A 22,432-nucleotide genomic window follows, 5' to 3' on the forward strand; every position below is an offset into this window, starting at 1 on the left:
CTGTACTTGCCAGCTCAAGTAATTTATAGTCTGGAATTTACAGCTATAAGATATTAAACTACCAATCTGATTTCATTCCACAATGAAACTTGAAGTAACTTGTGGCATCTGCACATGTACAGCTAAAAGCAGAATTCATGTCTGTTATCCCCTCCTCTTCCATATGACATGCTGAAGACTTTGCAGAGGGAAATCTGAAATAATTTGAACTGACACGATCCTTCATTTCTCCCCGAAATAACCTTGCCTGGTCAAGCAAGAAAAGTTTTAATTAGATTTCTAAAAGTACTAAGTTTATAATGACTACCGAGAAACTGGCCTGGTATAGGATAAACTAATTCTCTATTTGTGGAGTGCCACATTTTTCTATTAAGCTAAAAGTTCAATTGAAATTATAATTAAAAAGAAAATCTGTCTTGGTGAGAACTTCATTATTTTAAAAGTCAATTTTGGTTTGGAGCTATGAACCATGAGCTGAGAGATGAAGGCGAAAGTTGGACTATGAACAGCAGTTTATGGTTAAAATAAAAAAAAAGAACAAACTGATATTTGCTTATGAGGTCAGGTCTAGAACTTAATTGCAGATGGATTCTTGTTCAAAGAAATTCTCTAAATGTTTCCGTTCCAGACATGCTTTATGCTTAAACAGCTAGCAGATGTTGAAAGTTAACTGGGGTTTCACTGGGAGACAACCAGACTAACAAAGAAGAAACAAGGTGTGAACTAGTTTTGAACTGTATTTGTCTGAAGCATTTTGGTCTTGAAAGCTACAGGAAGGAGATTTGAATATTCCCTGGTTATCCTCCCATTATTAACTTGGTGAAAGTTCAGAGAAAGAATTTCAGTTTAAGTATTAAGTGAATATCCTTTGGAACCTATCGCAAAGCTATTTACATGCACCAACATCTTCAGTAACCAAACAAAATACAGTCCCATGTGCCTGTGATGTTACGGATCATGTAGTCTGCTTAAGTGAACCAGTCAGCTAAGTCTTTTTTTCTTTTGTTTTATCCATTAACTATGTCTTTTCGTCTGTCGGTCTTTGAGAGTGGGGGCTAAAATCAAGAAAGATTAGGTTTAAGTCATAGACATGAGATTACCTTGTGGTTTAACTTTGCTTTATTACAGCAATTATCAATAATTTGTTAATTCTTTTGTTTTATCTGTAAACTTGGTGTCTGGAATTGATTATTCACAAAATCTAGGATTTGTTATTCAAAAATGTCTAGTTAGGGATGCATTTTGGTGCATTCTGAGGGTCATCGAATGTTGCAGTTTTATTGTGCTGTGAATACAGGAATAGAGTGGCTATCTTGATTTGGCTGCCTGCCTTTGTGTTGTAACAGTCTGCTTAAATCCCACATGTATGTCCCAATTGTTACATTTGTTTTCTGTAAAATATTTTTAAAACATAATAATTAGTGCATTTTATTTCCTGAATTGCTTGTTGGCTTCACAGCTTGATAATAAAAGATTACACTATTACTGGATGCAGAGCTTTGGTATAGTAAGCTCTAGGAACAAATGAGCATTTGGAATTTTTCCTCATAGGACACGTCTCACCTCTTCTCCCCACCTCCACGCCCCTCCATAAACACACACTAAATAATTGACCTCAGTTTTACTGTCTAAAGTAATCATAGTTTCCATAAATAAGGAGACCAAAAAAACTCTGCACAGTATTTTCAGAATTACAGAATTATAAAATGTGCAGAAGGAAGCCATACAGCCAAATGTGTCAGTGCAGGTTCTCCAAATGAGAAACATGATTTAGTGCCATTCTCCTGCCTACTCCCCATATCCTTGCCCATTGTTTCTATTCAAATAACCAATCTGTGCAATCTTGAACCTACCCTCCACCATTCTTTCAGGCAGTACATGCCACACTTGAACCACTCATTGTGTGAAAGGGTTTCCCCTCACCTTGCATTTACTTCTTTTGTAAAACGTTTTAAACCTGTGCCTTCTTGTACTTGATTCTTTCATATTTGTGAGTTTCTCAGCATCTACTTCAGATATGCTCTCTGTCTATATAACTGCAACTAGAGTCTCTTACTCTTTATACTCTCCACCCTTGTAATAACTTACTACAACTGGATGTTTATTATTTAATGATGCGAGTACACTTAAACCTGTGAACCAACATTTCCTAGTCTCACACCAAAAAATATTTTGCTTTTCTATTTTTCTCGTCAGTCTATGTGATTTAGTATTTCCCACATTACAATGGTGATATAGAACAGTACCCAAACTACATCTTCGGGTAAAGGAAACTACATTAGTTGATGGCATCCTTACAAAGGTTAACACAATAAATGAAAAAAATTAATACACAAAACATGATTTTAGCTCTAAATATTCTTCATTGATATTTTAGTTAAATATTTGGATGAATTTATTTTAAGTGGCTTAGTACTGGTTAAAATAATAAGATTTTGATAGAAAAATTAAAGATTTTTTTTAAATCACACTGTCAATTTCAACTAATTATGGTTACATTCAGGAGTACTTCCACTACTCTTACACTAGAATTCAATTTGTGAACTTGAATCCTCAAAATCACTGTTGATTGGTCAGATATGGTCGAAATAACTGAAATGCAATTAAACTAAACCTACACATTCCTTAATTGTGGAATCCTTGGTAAAATACCTGTCTTAATTCATAAGTCTTTACCACTGCATTTTCAGTAGATGAAACTCAATATATGTAAGCTGCTGTAATTGGTTCAGTCAATGAATGTATCAGGTCTCCTTTGTTAGGTAGGTTTTCATTAAATCTTTATGGAAAGCATGATTATCAGAAAAGAGAATACATATTTTAGAATGTTTTATACCTTGTTTTTGTTTAAATGTTTCTACTCTCAACACCGTGCTGATTAGACATATTATGTTCCATCTGGGACATCAATTATTGTCCCCTTTACTCTACTTTCCATACTGAGTTCTGTTCTATATCATGATCTCAGTTACAAGTTATTCTCAATCATAAATCAATAAATTAGTGAGCAGATGCATTCATGTCACCAAAGGGAACTAAATGAGTCCAAAGTACACATGAGTACATACATTACATATCCTACTGAACAGCAGTATGTGCTGATTTCAATTATCTTAGCTGGGGCAAAGAACACCCATGTTTGGTTTCATGATAGCCATGTCAGAGAGTTAGGGGAAAAAGATATTGAAAAGCATTTTTCTTTTCACTCTTAATAGTCTCTCTTTCTCACCACCAACTGCAGAAAGTATGCCGTTACTTAATAGTTGAAAACATTGTCAAATTCTGCTACAGATAGCCACAGTGTTGCAGATCATGATATGTTTAGATCCTCATAAGTACCATGATCAACTGGAGGAGATACTGGGGTGAACCATAACCACAAAAGTATAACAAGTTTCAATGTCAGTGAACACCTTCAGAAAGGGTGGAACAAATCATAAGTTTGGGCGAAACCCTAATTGCACATGTCTGATGATGGAGCACTGATGCAATACGTCAAGTTCAAGTGTAGAATAGATTTAAGACAGCCTTTCCAATACTCCATCAATGAGTTTTGAACCCTTCTAATGACAGAGTTTCCTTTGTGGCCTGGGTAACATCTACTTCTGGTAAAGACAAATGCAACATATAGATTTACCATTTCTGCCATGCATCTTACTTCCAAGTGTACTTTCCTTTTTATGTCTTTAATCAGCCCTATTCCTCCTATTACCACCCTTTTACTATTAATGTGCCTCTAGAATTTCTCATGCTGGCCGTCAGTCTTTTCTTACAATCCTTCCACATTTTTAATATATTTTTTCTGATCTCCCCTCTGAACCTTCAGTTTTCCTCTTGGCTCTGAACTGCATTTACTACTTGACACATAACATATGCACTCTTAGTTCCTTGACATGATTTCCATATCCTTTTTCATCCAGGAAGCTCTGGATCATTCACCTTGCTTTTCCCTTTTTGATACAGTTTGAAATATGCCTAAATCATTTCGCTTTTAAAAAGGTGACCCATTGTCCTTTCCTATTGTCATTCTAAACCTTAATAATAATCACTGTCTCCTGAATATTCCCTACTTCAGCTACTTGGCCCATCATTTCTCCAAGAACCAGATCCTTTGTTATTGAACACGACATAATGTTGTTGAAAATTTTCCTGAATACAATCCAGGAACATTTGTTTGTGCTTTTTTCCTTATGCTATCACTGTCTCCGTCTACATCAGGGTAGTTAAAGATCCCAATTTTAACTGCTGTACAAAGTTTGCATCTTTCTGTAATTTCACTGCAGATTTATGCCTCTACATTGTTCCCAATAGTTGCTGGTCTGTAGTCTACACCAAGCAATGTAATTCAGTCCTTTATGTTGCTTAGCTCTTGTCAAATTGATTCTGCTCTCATTTCCTATCAGTTTTTAGCCCATAGGAACATGGGATTTAGGAGTATAACTAGGCCACAAGATCCTTTAAGGTTGCTCAACAATTCAATAAGATTGTGGCTGATTTGGGTGAAGTCTCAACTCCACTTTCCCATCTGCACACCATAACAGCCGAACCCCTTAACTATCAAAAACCGATCTAACTCAGTCTTGAATAAATTTTTCAAGACATAGCCTTTACGGCCTTCTAGGGAAAAAAACTGAACAGATTAATGATGATTTGAACAGGGAAATAAAAAGTCACTTTATCTCCATTTTAACATAGAAGACCTCTTTATCTGCAATGACATCTTCTAGTTTTAATCTTTTGCACAAAAGGAGACATCCTCTGGGTATCCGTCTTTTTCCAGCCCCAGCTCATTCTTCTATACTCCAAAGGGTATACGTCTAATTTTTCTTCATAAGATGACCATTCTATGAGTTGAGTGAACCTTCTCTGAATGACTTTTAAAGTAATTATATCGCTTTTCAAATAAGGGGACCATACATTCTCCTTCCATTAAACTAGTATACTGCTTTTCTATTCCTTGTAACAAAACAGACAAATTCACATTTACTCCAGCTGCCAACCTTTTTGCCCCTTCATTAAACTTCTCTATCTCCTTTTATGGAGTCTTTACTTCATGTCAACTCTTCAATTTCCTGCTTATCTTGGTGCCATCAGAAAATGTAGCTTTGTACATTAGGTCCCCTCATTCAAATTGAGTGGATTGAGCTGTTTCTCCAGCTTTGTTATGGGATTACAGCCTTATTTAAATACTTTGCAGGCTTTCGTGAGGCTGGTGCACAGTTTGTTACTGATATTAAACTGAAACCTGATAAACTTCAGTTTGTTTAGTGATTCACAATGACAAACCTTTTTTGAACGTTCAAGGATGAGTTAAGATGAGACTTCTTTCTTAGGTAGTTATATTTTGCTGTGTGGTTACATTTCAGACGCCTACACAGTAATAATGCAGTTTAAAATCTAGGCACTCTGCTTTTACGTGTTTTTTGGAGGGAGGGTGGGGGGTGTGCAGGAGGCATTGTTTCAAAAACAGCATAAACAAAAATGTGGGTGCAAAAACGTGGAGGCTGACCATTTGGAAGGCATTAAAGGACGTGCACGGAGACATAGAATACTCTGAGAAGAGGGTCCAAGGGAAAACAAAAGCCAACAAATTTGTGCACCTTCTCAGGCCAATTCTATCTCCTGTAGCAGAGACTGCCGAGCTAGAATGAGGCTCTGGAGTTACACTAGTCAATGCTTAATTTTGATTTTATTTCATGAACAGAGAACTATTTTTGCTAGCTCCAAGCATAAACCCTTCCTGAGAGAAAACTGCAAATGATAAAATGCAGTAACACCCTCAGCAATCTGAAGGCTGTCCCCTTGCTCAAGAAATAGTAGAGCAGCTTACAGTCACATTCCAAAATTATGGACTTCTCATTTCCAAACACATTATTTTTAATAGAGGAGCTGCTTAGTAGAAGAGATAAATATTTTATATATACTCTCTGCTATCACTGAATCATAGTTAAAATATTGGCAGCTTGCTGTACTGCATTGGCATATTTTCAGTAGGTTACACTAACACATGCAGGGCAGATGGTCTTGATGTTTCACTTGCAAGTCAAGACTGAAATATGCACATGGATACATCTACATTTTTCCATTGAAGTTGTTTATTCTTTTCTTAATTCTTATGGCTCATTCTGGCTAACTAAACTCCAAAAGTAAATCATTAATAGCTTTAATTACAAATGGATGTGCAAGGCCTAATTCACCCTTGCGTATAGGTTAACATTGATTTTATGCTTCAATGAAAACCAGGGATGGTAAAAATCTTTTGAATCCACAAACTCTTACTTCTCTTGTTGAAGAGGGATATTTGTAGCCATTTAAGACTTGGGATTTTGATGAAGTCAATCATTGACATTGTGGAATCCAGCATCTAAAATTCCACAATCTCTAATTATTCTATTTTCAAGCTCAATAAATATCAAAGCAGAAAAAGTGAAGATTTAGGCAGGTAAACATTAAGTAATTGTTTGCGTCACTTGAGGAATTGGAAACCAGGAAACCACCAGAAAAAGAAGGGGGATTGAGAAGGAATGTTCACACATGTAGTTATCAAGACATGAAATGTTTGCCACATGTGGTGCTTAGGCAGAGACTAGAACATTTAAAATAAAACTGGATAAGTATCTGGAATGGGAGATTAAGGACAGAGGGAAAGGGCAAAGATTTTGGATTAGAGTAGATGGACTTAATGGATTAAATACTGTTTATTTCTGTTGTTTCTACAAAATATAATTAGCATTATTCTCTTCCCAGTGGGATAAAAAGAAAAATCAAAATTCAACATTGGAGTGGAACATGCTCTTCTGCAGTTGGTGTTGAGGCAGCAGTTTTCCGAATTGACAGTTCTAGCAAATTCCACAAAAGTCTACTTTTTGGTCCACATCTTGAGTAGAGGTATTGGTGTCTTAAAAATTATTTTAGCTTTTTTGAAAATGCAGCAGAAATAAACAAACAGTACCAATATTCAGATTTAGTTGTTAATTTGTCATGATTAAGGGTGATAAATATCTGGGCCATATGTGGTCAACTCTCAAGCAAAGTCCAAGTCAGTTATTAGTTGCAGCTACTATAACAGTTCATGTAAAGCAAACAGCAGTTCAAGCAACAATCTATTACTAAATGAGAAGCATTTTCTCTACAGGGATTGATACTGGGTCCACTTTTGTTTGGCATTTATATAAATGATTTGGATGAGAATATAGGGGGCATGGTTTGTAAGTTTGCAGATGACACTACAATTGGTGGTATTTTGGACAGTAAAGAAGGTTATCTAAGATTACAAAGAGGTATTGATCAATTGGGTCAATGGATTAAGGAGTGACAGATGGAGTTTAATTTGGATAAATGCGAGGTTTTACATCTTAGGAATACAAACAAGGGAAGGACTTAATGGATGGTAGGGACTTGGATAGTGTTGTAGAACAAAGAGAGACTGAGGGGTTCTGGTACACAATTCTGTAAAAGTTGCATCACAGGTGGGCAGTGTGATTAAGTAGGTGTTTAGTACGCTTGCTTTCATTGCTCAGACCTTTGAGTATAGGAGTTGGGATGTCACATTGAGGTTGTACAGGATATTGGTGAGGCCTTTTCTAGAGTATTGAGTAGAGTTTTTTGGAAGGATATTATGAAATGGGAGAGGGTTCAGAAAGGTTTTGGCAAGATGTTGCTGGGCACGGAGTGTTTGAGATATAAAAATAGATTGGTAAGACTGGGATTTTTTTTTCCAATGGAGTGTAGGAGGTTGAGGGGTGTCTTTATTGAAGTTTATAAAATCATGAGGGGCATAGATAATGTGATTGATAAAGCGTCATTTCTGTAGGGTGGGAGAGTACAAAACTAGGGGCATATTTTTGAAGGTGAGAGGAGAAAGATTTAGAAAGGACACGAGAGTCAACTTTTTTTTTTAAACATAGTGTGGTTTGTGTGTGGAATGGATTACCAGTGAAGGGAGTGGATGCAGGTACAGTTACAATGCTTAAAAGACATTTGGATAAGTTCATGAATAGGAAAGGTTTGGAGGGATATGCGCCAAGTGCAGGCAGGTGGGACTAGTTTAGTTTGGGAACATGGTTGGAGTGGACTAGTTTGACCGAAGGATTTATTTCCATGCTGTATGATTCTAAATCAGCAATGAAATTCCAAATATAAAAAAGAAATTGATTTTTTTTCCTAGAGTGAGGAATAAGTTAAATTATTTCAGCTTCACATCATATCTTTCTAATTACTGTGTGACCGCACAAACTAGAAGTTATAGGCAACCATTGTAAGCAGTTATTAGTTGTTGCTTCCTAAATAGCCACGCACAGGCTTGAGATGCAAAAACAGCTATGAAAATGAATGAAGTATGCAAATTCTCCTCACATATCCCAGCGCAGTTTCCTCTGTTCAGTTGGGGATAATATTCGGAGCAGGACAATGAAGGAAATACAGAATCGGCGGAAAAGAAGAGATTTCAATTCATTAATACCCAACAAAAGAATCAAATTGCAATTGTCCCCTGTGTGTTGCAGGAGGACATTACCATGCCATGTTGTGCACAATCATACATTTTGAAATTAATACACTCTAAACTGAAGACTCTTGAGCATGGGTACAATATGCACTTCACAGCAGACCAAAAATAGCTGAATTTTCTAAGTTTTCTTCTATTTTTATCTGACAGGAACTTAAGTGTAAAAATTTCTAAAGAATTACACAGCAAGCATGGTAGATGTCACACACTGCAGCTATTGAATATGACATTAAATTCTAAACCCTCTAAACTTCCTGTGTCTAAGACAGATAGTTAACTTCCTGTTGCATTTCTGTTGTGGCTGACCATTGATGGAAAGTTTAGTTGAATAAATATATCATGAATAATCTTAAATCTTGGAAACTGCCTTATCTGATCAAGAGGATCAACAATAATTTTTCTGATTTTTAACTTTACGGATTCACACAGACCAGGAAGGTTAGAGTTATACTTGATTAATGATTACCAAAATAACTATCGTCATCGAGACATTTTGAGTACTCACCTTGCTCCGTCACATCATTTTTATAATTTGGAAGCACTGGTCAAAAAAGGTATTTAAAAACCAACAAAAATTAATAGGTGCTAAGAACAGATCCTCATGAATTCAGAGGTCTGGGTCAGGTGTAGGACTCCATGTGCCGAAGCATGGACCAGTATTCACAGTGCCTCTTGCCATTCACAATACAGTGTATATGCTGTACACCTACCATTGTTTGTTCATACCTTACACTGAGTTCACGCTGAGGTGATAACAGTAACAATGCGTTCATTTTTAATACCACATACAAGAGAAAAAAGTTAAAAAGGGTAAATTCATTCACATTTTGCAGTATTTTGTAACACAGCCACATGTATCTGCAAGCTTTGCTCTGTGGAAACATAACCCCTCATTGGCTGGGCATAGAATGGGGGTTTTGGTTGAGAGGAGAAAACATTTATCTGTCAAAAATAAATCTATGATAATCTTCTAACAAACACTATGAAAGGTAATGTTAAAGTGTAGGCAGTGAGCTGAAAGCTGTACGGCAAAAGGTACAGGTTTTCAACTAATGAAGAACAATGCCTTAACTCTATTTGTACTGAATGATTTTTCAAAGCTCTCGTTTTCTATAGTGCAGAATCTATTGAGAATACTCTTGCAAGTTTAAAAAAGGAAATTAGAAATCTGTATGAAACAGATGCCATCTAACGCTTAGTACCAAGCACAGAAAATGCTGGAGAAGCAGGCTGGCAGTATCTGTGGAGAGAGAACTCGAGTTAAGATGTTGAGTCTAGTATGGTTCTTCAGAAGAGTTCATTAGACATCCCAGATTACACTTGGGCTTTCAGTCATTAAAGTTGACTTGTCAGAAGTTCGGAGAGATGCGTGTTTTTAGTATTGATATAGCTGCTGAAGGTTTTGCCTTTATCCTGCCAGGCACTCAAGTGGAAACTCAAAGCACTGACCTGTTTATGGTAACTGTCTCTGCAATAAATAAAGGGAACATGAACTGGACGAAAGCTTGAATTATAATCTACAAAATGGATTAAGCATATAGCTGGATGAAAATTAACCAAGAGGATCCAATGTTTCAGATAACATTATGCTGTGACAGAACACTAAATATCGACAGGAAATTACAAGGTTAACTTCTGATGTATTTTTTTAAACAGATCCAACTCCAATTCTTAGTGAAATGTAATATTATAAGACCATAAGACATAGGAACGGAAGTAAGGCCATTCGGCCCATCGAGTCCACTCCGCCATTCAATCATGGCTGATGGGCATTTCAACTCCACTTACCCGCATTCTCCCCGTAGCCCTTAATTCCTTGTGACATCAAGAATTTATCAATTTCTGCCTTGAAGACATTTAGCGTCCCAGCCTCCACTACACTCTGTGGCAATGAATTCCACAGGCCCACCACTCTCTGGCTGAAGAAATGTCTCCGCATTTCTGTTCTGAATTTACCCCCTCTAATTCTAAGGCTGTGTCCACGGGTCCTAGTCTCCTCGCCTAGCGGAAACAATTTCCTAGCGTCCACCCTTTCAAAGCCATGTATTATCTTGTAAGTTTCTATTAGATCTCCCCTTAATCTTCTAAACTCCAATGAATACAATCCCAGGATCCTCAGCCGTTCCTCATATGTTAGACCTACCATTCCAGGGATCATCCGTGTGAATCTCCGCTGGACACGCTCCAGTGCCAGTATGTCCCTCCTGAGGTGTGGGGACCAAAACTGAACACAGTACTCCAAATGGGGCCTAACCAGAGCTTTATAAAGTCTCAGTAGCACAACAGTGCTTTTATATTCCAACCCTCTTGAGATAATTGACAACATTGCATTCGCTTTCTTAATCACGACTCAACCTGCATGTTTACCTTTAGAGAATCCTCAACTCGCACTCCCAGATCCCTCTGTACTTTGGAATATTGTTGACAATATTTGCAATTTGATTGCACCGCAAGGTTAATTGAATGCAGCACAGCACCGACTAATATTTCTGAATATTCAGAAAACTATATGTTAAAAGATGTTGATTTTTAACTTTTGATTCAGCAAAAGCACCTGACTTCTAGAATATTCTGGCAGAGACTTGACCTGGCATTTTTCCGAGAAACACATTCATAGCAAGAGCTTTCCATCCTTGTTATACTTGTCTTGCCCTGATTCTCAAAATATAACTCCCAGCTTTTGAAGTCAGTAATTAGAAAATTGTAGGCCTATCAGTAACATCTATTAGAAATATGCAGGATTCAGCTATATGTTGACAAATTACTTTAGCACAGACATGATTGACTACAATATCAGTTCTTATTTTACTGCAAACATTAACTCTGCACAAATGCCAATCATTTTTATTCATAATAGAATTTGACCATTGAGGTGAGCCCTGTGGATTTATTTTAGATAAGCTAACTATGTTGTGCTTTAAATATTTTACAATTGACTGTACAGTAAACTAATTTATGGATTTATTTTGTTGACTAAACTTTAATGGGCAACACTGATTAGATTAGATTACATTAGTGTGGAAACAGGCCCTTCGGCCCAACAAGTCCACACCGACCCACCGAAGCACAACCCACCCATTCCTACATTTACCCCTTTACCTAACACTATGGGCAATTTACCATGGCCAATTCACCTGACCTGCACATCTTTGGACTGTGGGAGGAAACCGGAGCACCCGGAGGAAACCCACGCAGACACGGGGAGAATGTGCAAACTCCACAGTCAGTCGCCTGAGGCGGGAAATGAACCCGGGTCTCCGGCGCTGTGAGGCAGCAGTGCTAACCACTGTGCCACCGTGCCGCCCACTGCTGACATCTTTCTTTAGGTCACATATTTACTTTTCAGTGAAGAAAAAATCTATTCTCTTGTTAATTTGCAACCACATTCACTACTTCTATGTTCACAGTCCATTCAACTACATTTATAGAATCTAAAATTACAGGTATTTTAAACATCAAAGTCACATGCCTATTCTATCCTCTTCTCATGAAAACAAGATTGCTCATCAAAATCTTTCATAACATGGAGTCCATAGAACATAGAAAAGTACAGCAAAGAATAGGCCCTTCGACCCATGATGTTGTGCCGAGGATTAATCCTAATGTAAAATAAGACAACCTAACCTACACACCCCTCAATTCACTGCTGTCCGTGTGCACATCCAGCAGTCACTTAAATGTTCCTAATGACTCTGCTTCCACCACTACCGCTGCAACACATTCCATACATTCACAACTCTCTGAGTAAAGAACCTACCTCTGACGTCTCCTCTATACTTTCTCCTAATATCTTAAAACTGTGACCCCTTGTGCCAGTCAGTCCTGCCTTGGGGAAAAGTCTCTGGCTATTGACTCTATCCATGCCTCTCATTACCTTGTATACCTCGATCTGATCAAAGCCAAAGGCTCGGCAATCTTCTTGCTGGCTTCCTAGAGAATCCTAAGATAAATCCCATCCTGGCTTGGGAACTTATCTATTCTTACACTTTCCAGAATTGCTAACACCTCCTCCTTGTGAACCTTAATCCTGTGTATTCTAGTAACCTGTACCTCCGTATTCTACTTGACAACATTGTCTTTTCTAGTGTGAATACTGATGAAAAATATTCATTTAGTACTTTCCCCACCTTCTCTGACTCCACGCACAACTTCCTACTACTATCCTCGATCGGCCCTAATCTTACTCTTGTCATTCTTTTATTTCTAATATACCTATAGAAAGCCTTAGGGTTTCCCTTGATCCTATTTCATGTCCCCTCCTGGCTCTTCTTAGCTCTTTCTTTAAGTTTTTCCTGGCTAACTTGTAACTTGTAACTAAGCCCTCACATCTCATCCTAACATAAGCCGCCTTCTTCATCTTGACCAAGAAATTCAACTTCTTTAGTAAACCACGGCTCCCGCACTCGACAACTTCCTCCATGCCTGACTGATACACACTTGCCAAGGATCCGCAGTAGCTGGTCCTGGAATAAGCTCCACATTTCAATTGTGCCCATCCCCTGCAGTTTCCTTCCCTACCCTATGCATCCTAAATCTTGCCTAATCACACTATAATTGCCTTTCCCCCAGCAATAACACTTGCCCTGCTGTATATATCTCTCTCTTTCCATTGTCAAAGTAAACATAACCAAACAGTGGTCACTATCACCAAAGTGCTCACTTACATTCAAATTTAACATCTGGCCGGGTTCATTACCCAGTACCATATCTAATGTGGCCTTGACCCTTGTTGGTCTGTCAGGAAACCCTCCTGCACACATTGGACAAAAACTGATCCATCTAAAGTACTTGAACTATAGTATTCCCAGTCAATACTTGGAAAGTTAAAGTCTTCCATAACAATTATTCTGTCACTCTCGCTCCTATCCAGAATCATCTTTGCTGTCCTTTCCTCTACGTCTCTGGAACTATTTGGAGGCCTATAGACAACTCCTTTCCCGATTCTAACCTCAGCCCATACTACCATTGACTAACAATGCCACCCCCCTCCTCTTTTACCATCTTCTTTGTTCTTACTGAAACATCTAAATCCCAGAACCTGCAACAACCATTCCTGTCCCTGCTTCCCCTCTATCTCCAATTAGGTTAGCATCAAGTTCATCAACTTATACGTAAATATCTTTGACGACTTCTTCATTTTAATTTAATTCAACTAGAAGTACTGAGCCTTCAGGCATAGTTTAATGCCCCAGGTGCACTTGGAGACAGGGTGGAATGTGTTGGTGAAGTTGATGAATTGCTCAACCTCCTCGCGGGAGCACGAGGTGGCGCCAATGCAGTCATCAATGTAACGGAGGAAGAGGTGGGGAGTAGTGCCGGTATAATTACGGAAGATCAACTGCTCTACATAGCCAACAAAGAGACAGGCATAGCTGGGGCCCATACGTGTGCCCATGGCTACCCCTTTGGTCTGGAGGAAGTGGGAGGATTCAAAGGAGAAATTGTTAAGGATGAGGACCAGTTCGGCCAAACGAATGAGAGTGTCGGTGGAGGGGTACTGTTGGGAACATCTGGAGAGGAAAAAACGGAGGGCTTGGAGGCCCTGGTCATGGCGGATGGAGGTGTAGAGGGATTGGATATCCATGGTGAAGATGAGGCGTTGGGGGCCGGGGAAACAGAAGTCTTGGAGGAGGTGGAGGGCGTGGGTGGTGTCTCAAACATATGTGGGGAGTTCCTGGACTAGGGGGGATAGGACAGTGTCGAGGTAGGTAGAGATGAGTTCAGTGGGGCAGGAGCATGCTGAGACAATGGGTCGGCCAGGGTGGTCAGGCTTGTGGATCTTGGGAAGGAGGTAGAACCGGGCAGTGCGGGGTTCCCGGACTATGAGGTTGGAAGCTGTGGGTGGGAGATCTCCTGAGGTGATGAGGTTCTGTATGGTCTGGGAGATGATGGTTTGGTGATGGGGGGTGGGGTCATGGTCAAGGGGGCGGTAGGAAGAGGTGTCCTCGAGTTGGCGTTTGGCTTTAGCGATGTAGAGGTCAGTGCGCCAGATTACCACTGCGCCCCCTTTGTCCGCTGGCTTGATGGTGAGGTCAGGATTGGAGCAGAGGGATTGGAGGGCTGCGCGTTGTGAGGGTGAGAGGTTGGAGTGGGGTCGACAGGTTGAGGCGGTTAATGTCCCGGCGGCAGCTATGCCTGTCTCTTTGTTGGCTACGTAGAGCAGTTGATCTTCTGTAATTACACCGGCACCACTCCCCACCTCTTCCTCCGCTACATTGATGACTGCATTGGAGCCACCTCGTGCTCCCACGAGGAGGTTGAGCAATTCATCAACTTCACCAACACATTCCACCCTGACCTTAAATTTACCTGGACCATCTCTGACACCTCCCTCCCCTTCCTGGACCTCTCCATCTCCATCAGTGACGACCGATTTGACACTGACATTTTCTACAAACCCACCGACTCCCACAGCTACCTGGATTACACCTCTTCCCACCCTACCTCTTGCAAAAATGCCATCCCGTATTCCCAATTCCTCCGCCTCCGCCGTATCTGCTCCCAGGAGGAGCACTTCCACCATAGAACACACCAGATGGCCTCCTTCTTTAGAGACCGCAATTTCCCTTCCCACGTGGTTAAAGATGCCCTCCAACGCATCTCATCCACATCCCGCACCTCCGCCCTCAGACCCAACCCCTCCAACCGCAACAAGGACAGAACGCCCCTGGTGCTCACCTTCCACCCTACCAACCTTCGCATAAACCAAATCATCCGCCGACATTTCCGCCACCTCCAAACAGACCCCACCACCAGGGATATATTTCCCTCCCCACCCCTCTCCGCCTTCCGCAAAGACCGTTCCCTCCGTGACTACCTGGTCAGGTCCACGCCCCCCTACGACCCACCCTCCCATCCTGGCACTTTCCCCTGCCACCGCAGGAACTGTAAAACCTGTGCCCACACCTCCTCCCTCACCTCCATCCAAGGCCCTAAAGGAGCCTTCCACATCCATCAAAGTTTTACCTGCACATCCACTAATATCATCTATTGTACCCGTTGCTCCCAATGCGGTCTCCTCTACATTGGGGAGACTGGGCGCCTCCTAGCAGAGCGCTTTAGGGAACATCTCCGAGACACCCGCACCAATCAACCAAATCGCCCCGTGGCTCAACATTTCAACTCCCCCTCCCACTCTGCCAAGGATATGGAGGTGCTGGGCCTCCTCCACCGCCGCTGCCTCACCACCAGACGCCTGGAGGAAGAACGCCTCATCTTCCGCCTCGGAACACTTCAACCCCAGGGCATCAATGTGGATTTCAACAGTTTCCTCATTTCCCCTTCCCCCACCTCATCCTAGTTTCTAACCTCCAGCAACTCGATCCTCTGACTTGTCCGACCTGCCCAGCTCCTTTTCCACCTATCCACTCCACCCTCTCCTCCCTGACCTATCACCTTCATCTCCTTCCCCACTGACCTATTGTACTCTATGCTACTCTCTCCCCACCCCCACCCTCCTCTAGCTTATCTCTCCACGCTTCAGGCTCTCTGCCTTTATTCCTGATGAAGGACTTTTGCCCGAAACATCGATGATGACAGCAGTGCCAGCTGGCATGGCAGCAAATTTACCTTGCATGCCAGAAGTCAGTTTCCATTGCAGCAGTGTAATAGGAAGTTGCTGTGTGTGCTTCAATAGAAAAGGTCATGTCAACTATCAAATGCTACATCATGATTGGGTCCAGAAGAACACACAATTTGTCATTCTCCACCCCCACTGTAAAGTATGTGATCCAAGCTTTGCACCAAGCCCTGTGTCATATTGGAGTCAGAATCCTCCACGTTCCTTGCCATTTACCACAGGCTGTCAGGTTTCCCATGCAGCAAGTGTTTTATTAGGTATACCCATCAACATTCTCCTGTAACAAAAACAGAAATTGCTGGCAAAGCTCAGCAGGTCTGGCAGCATCTATGGAAAGAAATCAGAGTTAACGTTTTAGATCAAGTGACCCTTGACGAGTCACTAGACCTGAACCATTAACTCTGATTTAGAGTCATAGAGATGTACAACATAAAAATAGACCCTTCCGTCCAAGTCATCTATGTCGACCAGATATCCTAACCTAGCCCCATTTGCCAGCACCCGGCCCATATCCCTCCAAACCCTTCCTATTTATATACCCATCCAAATACCTTTTACCTGTGCAATTGTACCAGCCTCCACCACTTCCTCTGGCAGCTCATTCCATCCAATCACCATCCTCTGTGAAAAAGTTGCCCTTTAGGTCCCTTTTATATCTTTCCCCTCTCATCATAAACCTATGCCCTCTAGTTCTGGATTCCCTCACCCCGGGGAAAATACCTTATTTGTTTATCCTATCCATGCCCCTCATGATTTTATGAATCTCTATAAGGTCACCCCTTCACCTCTGGTAATCCAGGGAAAACAGCCCTTGCCCAGTTACAAGTGGAGTTCCGCAGGGATCAGTTCTGGGTCCTCTGCTGTTCATAATTTTTATTAATGACTTGGATGAGGGAGTCGAAGGGTGGGTCAGTAAATTTGCAGATGATACGAAGATTGGTGGAGTTGTGAATAGTGAGGAGGGCTCTTGTCGGCTGCAAAGGGACTTGGATATGATGCAGAGCTGGGCTGAGGAGTGGCAGATTGAGTTCAACCCTGCCAAGTGTGAGGTTGTCCATTTTGGAAAGACAAATAAGAATGCGGAATACAGGGTTAACGGTAGGGTTCTTAGTGAGGTGGAGGAACAGAGGGATCTTGGGGTCTATGTTCATAGGTGTTTGAAAGTTGCCACTCAGGTGGATAGAGCTTGTAAGAAGGCCTATGGTGTATTAGCGTTCATTAGCAGAGGGATTGAATTCAAGAGTCGTGAAGTGATGTTGCAACTGTACAGGACTTTGGTTAGGCCACATTTGGAGTACTGTGTGCAGTTCTGGTCGCCTAACTTTAGGAAAGATGTGGAAGCTTTGGAGAGGGTGCAGAGAAGATTTACCAGGATGTTGCCTGGAATGGAGAATAGGTCGTACGAGGATAGGTTGAGAGTGCTAGGCCTTTTCTCATTGGAACGGCGAAGGATGAGGGGTGACTTGATAGAGGTTTATAAGATGATCAGAGGAATAGATAGAGTAGACAGTCAGAAACTTTTTCCCCGGGTACAACAGAGTGTTACAAGGAGACATAAATTTAAGGTGAAGGGTGGAAGGTATAGGGGAGATGTCAGGGGTGGGTTCTTTACCCAGAGAGTGGTGGGGGCATGGAATGCGCTGCCTGTGGGAGTGGTAGAGTCAGAATCTTTGGTGACCTTTAAGCGGCAATTGGATAGGTACATGGATGGGTGCTTAAGCTAGGACAAATGTTCGGCACAACATCGTGGGCCGAAGGGCCTGTTCTGTGCTGTATTGTTCTATGTTCTATGTTCTCTATGTTCTATTCAGCCTCTCCCAATTGCTCAAATCCTCCAACCCTGGCAACATCTTTGTAAATCTTCTCTGAACCCTTTTAATTTTCACAACATCCTTCTGATAGGAAGGAGACCAGAATTGCATGCAATATTCCAACAGTGGCATAATCAATGTCCTGTACAGCCGCAACATGACCTCCCAACTCCTGTACTCAATTTCTCTCCATAGAATCTGCCAGATCTGCTGAGTTATTCCAGCAATGTCTGTTTTGTTTCTGATTTACAGCATCCACTGTTCTTTTGGTTTTTATTTAGCATTCTCCTGTAGACTGCACTAACAAAGCCTACAACTGAGTAACAAACAAAACTAAAAATTGCTTCAGAAACACAAGTTTCAAAGTCAAATACACAGATGAGGAACCAAACAAAGGACAGCAGATACTGGCAATCTGAAACTAAAATAAAAATTGCTGGAGAATCTCAGCAGGTCTGGTAGCTTCTGTGGAGAGAAAACAGTCATGTTTCGACTTCAGCGTCCAATTCAGTGTTCCGAAGGGACATTGAACTCAAAATGTTGACTCTGCTTTATCTCCACAGATGGTGCCAGACATGCTGAATTTCTCCAGCAATTTCTATTTTTGCTTCAGATCTCCAGCATCTGTTGCTGTGTTTTATTTCTCACCCGTGTATTCAACTCAAACTTGTGTGACCTCACCCTCTTGCGAGTTGCTTTCTCCTTTCTTGCCTCATGCCCTGACTGCAGTTTATTTGGTGTGGTGCCATGTGTAGACTGTGCCTCCATGCTATGGAACAAGCAACAAGAGGAGGCCATTCAGCCTCTTGAACTTGCTCTGCCATTCAATAAGCTCATTGATGATTGGAGTTTAACTTTAGTTCTACATTCCTGCATATCTCCAATAATCTTTCATTCCTTTTGTAATCAAGAATCTATCAACCTCTGCCTTAAAATATTTAGAAGAGTCTGCATCCACTGCTTTTTGAAGAGAATTCCAAAAACTCTTAACTACCGAAGAGAAAAAAAAAAGTTTCTTCACCTGTGTCTTAAATGAGTAACCTTTATTTTTAAACAATGACCTCAGATTCTAGATTCTACCACAAGAGGAAACATCCTTTCAACAGGGTCCCAAATCGAGTTAAAATTAAATCACCTTTGATATTTCTAACTCCAGAGGATAGTGGCCCAGCCAGGCTAGCCTTTCCACTTATTCCAGATATTAGTCTAGTAATCTTTCTCTGAACTGCTTCCAATGCAGCACTGGAAGTACAGTGACCAGTACTGTACACAGATGCAGTCTCAAAGTCTTGTACAACTGAAATATAACTGTCTCTCTTGGCTTCAATTCCCCTTGCAATAAACATATTCTATTAGCATTTCTGTTGCTAGCTGTACCTGCATATTAACCTTCCATAATTCAAGCACTAGGCCACCTAGATGTCTCCATATATGCCACCTCTGGCAAGATGATGGCAGAGCAAGACATGAATGCCACTTGTTAGTTTTATTCATCTACAGTTTATAGATTCAAACAGAGTGGAAGACGAGGAAGAGGTAGGATGCTAGAAGGAAAATTCAGAAAGAAGATACCGTCATCTTCTTTAATGCTGTCAGCCTCTTACCAACGACAGCATCAGCAAATGGCTTCCCAACAATAGCCTGCACCACCTCCTTCACACAAATTAAGATTTGTAGGTAAACCTCTCCAGTCAGCACCTGCTAGCTCTGGTTGTTCACTAACTTATCTTGGAAGAAGAAGTCTGCAAGAGAAAGGTAAGTATGTGAGTGCAATCTGTTTGGGCAATGTGACCATCATAGATGAATAGCTGCTGGTGTGTACAAGCTTTTTATTGTGGCTTAGAGCTGCAGTTGGTTCAGGTATGGATTTTGAACATATATGTTTTGACCTTGAGAACTTATGAGAGGTCACTGAACTTGCCTCACTGCATTTTCATCCTAGGGGGTTGCCTCCTGATATTGGATGAAACACCAAATCGAGATATTGTCCCTCATTTATATGGATGCATATCACATGAGCCCTCCTGGTGTCTTAGCCAACATTATTGTCAACTACTACCAGCAACAACAACTTACCCTGGCAGTCACAATTTGACTTTTCTGGAACCTTGCTGCATGAAAATTAGGTAACGTGATTGACTCTACCTCAAGAATCATTTATTGGGTATGAATTACAAGGAGATTTCTTGAGGATTCAAAGAGGTGCAATGTTATCCAGAAATTGCTGGAAAAACTCAGCAGGCCTGGAAGCATGTGTGGAGAGAAATCAGAGGTAATGTTTCAGGTCGGGTGATCCTTCCTCAGAACTGAGCTTAAGTTCCTAATTCTAAGGAAGGGCCACCCGACACAAAACATTACCTTTGCTTTCTCTCCACAGACGCTTCCAGACCTGCTGAGCCTTTCCAGCAATTTGTTCTTGTTTCTGATTTACAGAATCTGCAGATCTGTTTTATTTGCTATGTAATCCATTTGATTAAGCCCCTCAATAACAATTTTGCATACAGTGCCAATTTTTAATGACTGACCAATTATCAGAACATGATCACTTTTTTTCTAACTGTTAATTATTTGGACAATTGCTCTTTCATTTGGTGTGAATTCATATCTCATTGTCTATATCAAGGCATGTTGTCCAGGAATACCCACCACCTTTGCCTTTATAAGTTACATTTATAAATATATTCAGGGGCTGAAACAATGAGTTTTCACATCTGCTTTGTTCCTATTTCTGACAGCTAAGTACCAAAGCCAGAAAATTATGATATATTTGCCTCCACCAGTATTCCTATTTTCCTGCTCCCAAATCTTCCAAGGGTGAAACTGACTAATTAAATTGAAATCAGTAAAATAAATTCTCTAACTGCCATTCAAAGATAGGGATAAGCCTCTCTAGTAATCATTTGCTGATAAAATGAGGGCCAATTATACATCTTCAACTACAAGGTGGGCGGCACGGTGGCACAGTGGTTAGCACTGCTGCCTCACAGCGCCAGAGACCCGGGTTCAATTCCCGCCTCAGGCGACTGACTGTGTGGAGTTTGCACGTTCTCCCCGTGTCTGCGTGGGTTTCCTCCGGGTGCTCCGGTTTCCTCCCACAGTCCAAAGATGTGCAGGGTCAGGTGAATTGGCCATACTAAATTGCCCATAGTGTTAGGTAAGGGGTAAATGTAGGGGTATGGGTGGGTTTCGCTTCGGCGGGTCGGTGTGGACTTGTTGGGCCGAAGGGCCTGTTTCCACACTGTAATCTAATCTAATCTAATCTAATCTAAAGGTACCACCTGAAAAGGGGTGTTGGAGGCAGATTAATAGTGAAAGTGAAGTAAAATAAAGTAAACACTATAAATACTTAGAGAAATCAGGTTTGCAGGGCTAGAAGGGGTAGAGGAGGCAGTGGCATATCAGCTGAAACAGTCACGGAGAGAGCCAGCACAGACTAGATGGGCAAAATGATGTCTTTTGTGTTGTAACTATTTTTATGGTTTTATTTTAAAATTCATTTTCCCATTAAATTTCATGCATCTTAATTTGTCGATACTTACAAAGGTTAACATTCCAATTTTGGATTTATCCGACAATAATGCAATGGTGCTGAAAGTAATAAAAACGGAAAATGCTGGAAATATTATGTGATTCTGGCATCTTCTGTTGAGAAAGAGAAGTAATCTTGGCCTAAACCCAACTTTACAAGATACAAATTAAAAGCGGAACCTATAAGTGTGAAATAAGAGCCTGGTTTCAGATTGCTTAGGAATGCATGTCAAATATTGCTCAAGGCCAAACTCTGAAAGCAACTTAATCAGGCTATTTAAATGGTAAAGGTCTGCTACATCTTATGCATGTCACCTATCTATTCAATCAGTATTGGTAGCGCATGTTATGCAAATTATATGCACTCTGTTCCAAGTTAGATTGATATAAAAAAAAATCCAGAAGTTAATTTGTTCCCTTACAATATTGGTCTAATTATCTAGTTGTTACATATTTAGTTCATCAGCTTTAACCATATTTAACTTGAATCTTAACAAATACCAAATGAAAATTTAAGAAGCTTATTTTCTCAGCATAGACCTCAAATTCCTCAGTAGTTAAATTCAGCATGATATACTGATTCTAAATGCATATCAAATACATCTTTTGACCTCTCCATTGGTAGCATCCACAGTAATGCTGTCAAGCTGTTTTCCCACTGTAGATGCTCAGACATGTACTCTCTTGCTAAAATCAGGAAAAATACACAACATTACAGAAGTTCAAAGCTGGGATACAGTCTGAGCACTGATTCTTCTTACATGCAGAAAGAATATAAAACAGCATCAATCCAATCTAGTAATAGGATGAGGAGTTGCATTTTTGGAAAAGAGATTTGAGAAATTAGGTCTTTCACTTATTAGCACTTTTAGAGTTAAGGGATGGCACAAAAGCTCTTCAGAATTCTGAAGGTCATAATAAGTCAAATGCTCTCATTGCTTAGATGAGAGAGCAATGAGGAATGATAGTGATAGGAATGAGAATTGAAGATGAGGAGGTGGAAACTGC

The 22,432-nt window shown here is 40.6% G+C and overlaps 1 protein-coding gene across 1 annotated transcript in view; it reads right to left on the reverse strand.

Moving 5' to 3' along the window:
* LOC122560129 (uridine-cytidine kinase-like 1) overlaps window positions 1–22,432 on the reverse strand; it is a 157,807-nt gene that overhangs the window by 29,753 nt on the left and 105,622 nt on the right. Inside the window, exon 8 of the mRNA XM_087994882.1 lies at window positions 8,356–8,375. Coding sequence (XP_087851008.1) covers window positions 8,356–8,375 — 20 coding nt within the window. The remainder of the gene's footprint in view (window positions 1–8,355; window positions 8,376–22,432) is intronic.

This window comes from Chiloscyllium plagiosum, unplaced genomic scaffold, assembly GCF_037043375.1.
Source record: "Chiloscyllium plagiosum isolate Xiang-an unplaced genomic scaffold, Cpla_swu_hap1 HiC_scaffold_15, whole genome shotgun sequence".
In the NCBI taxonomy this organism is placed as follows: Eukaryota; Metazoa; Chordata; class Chondrichthyes; order Orectolobiformes; family Hemiscylliidae; genus Chiloscyllium; species Chiloscyllium plagiosum.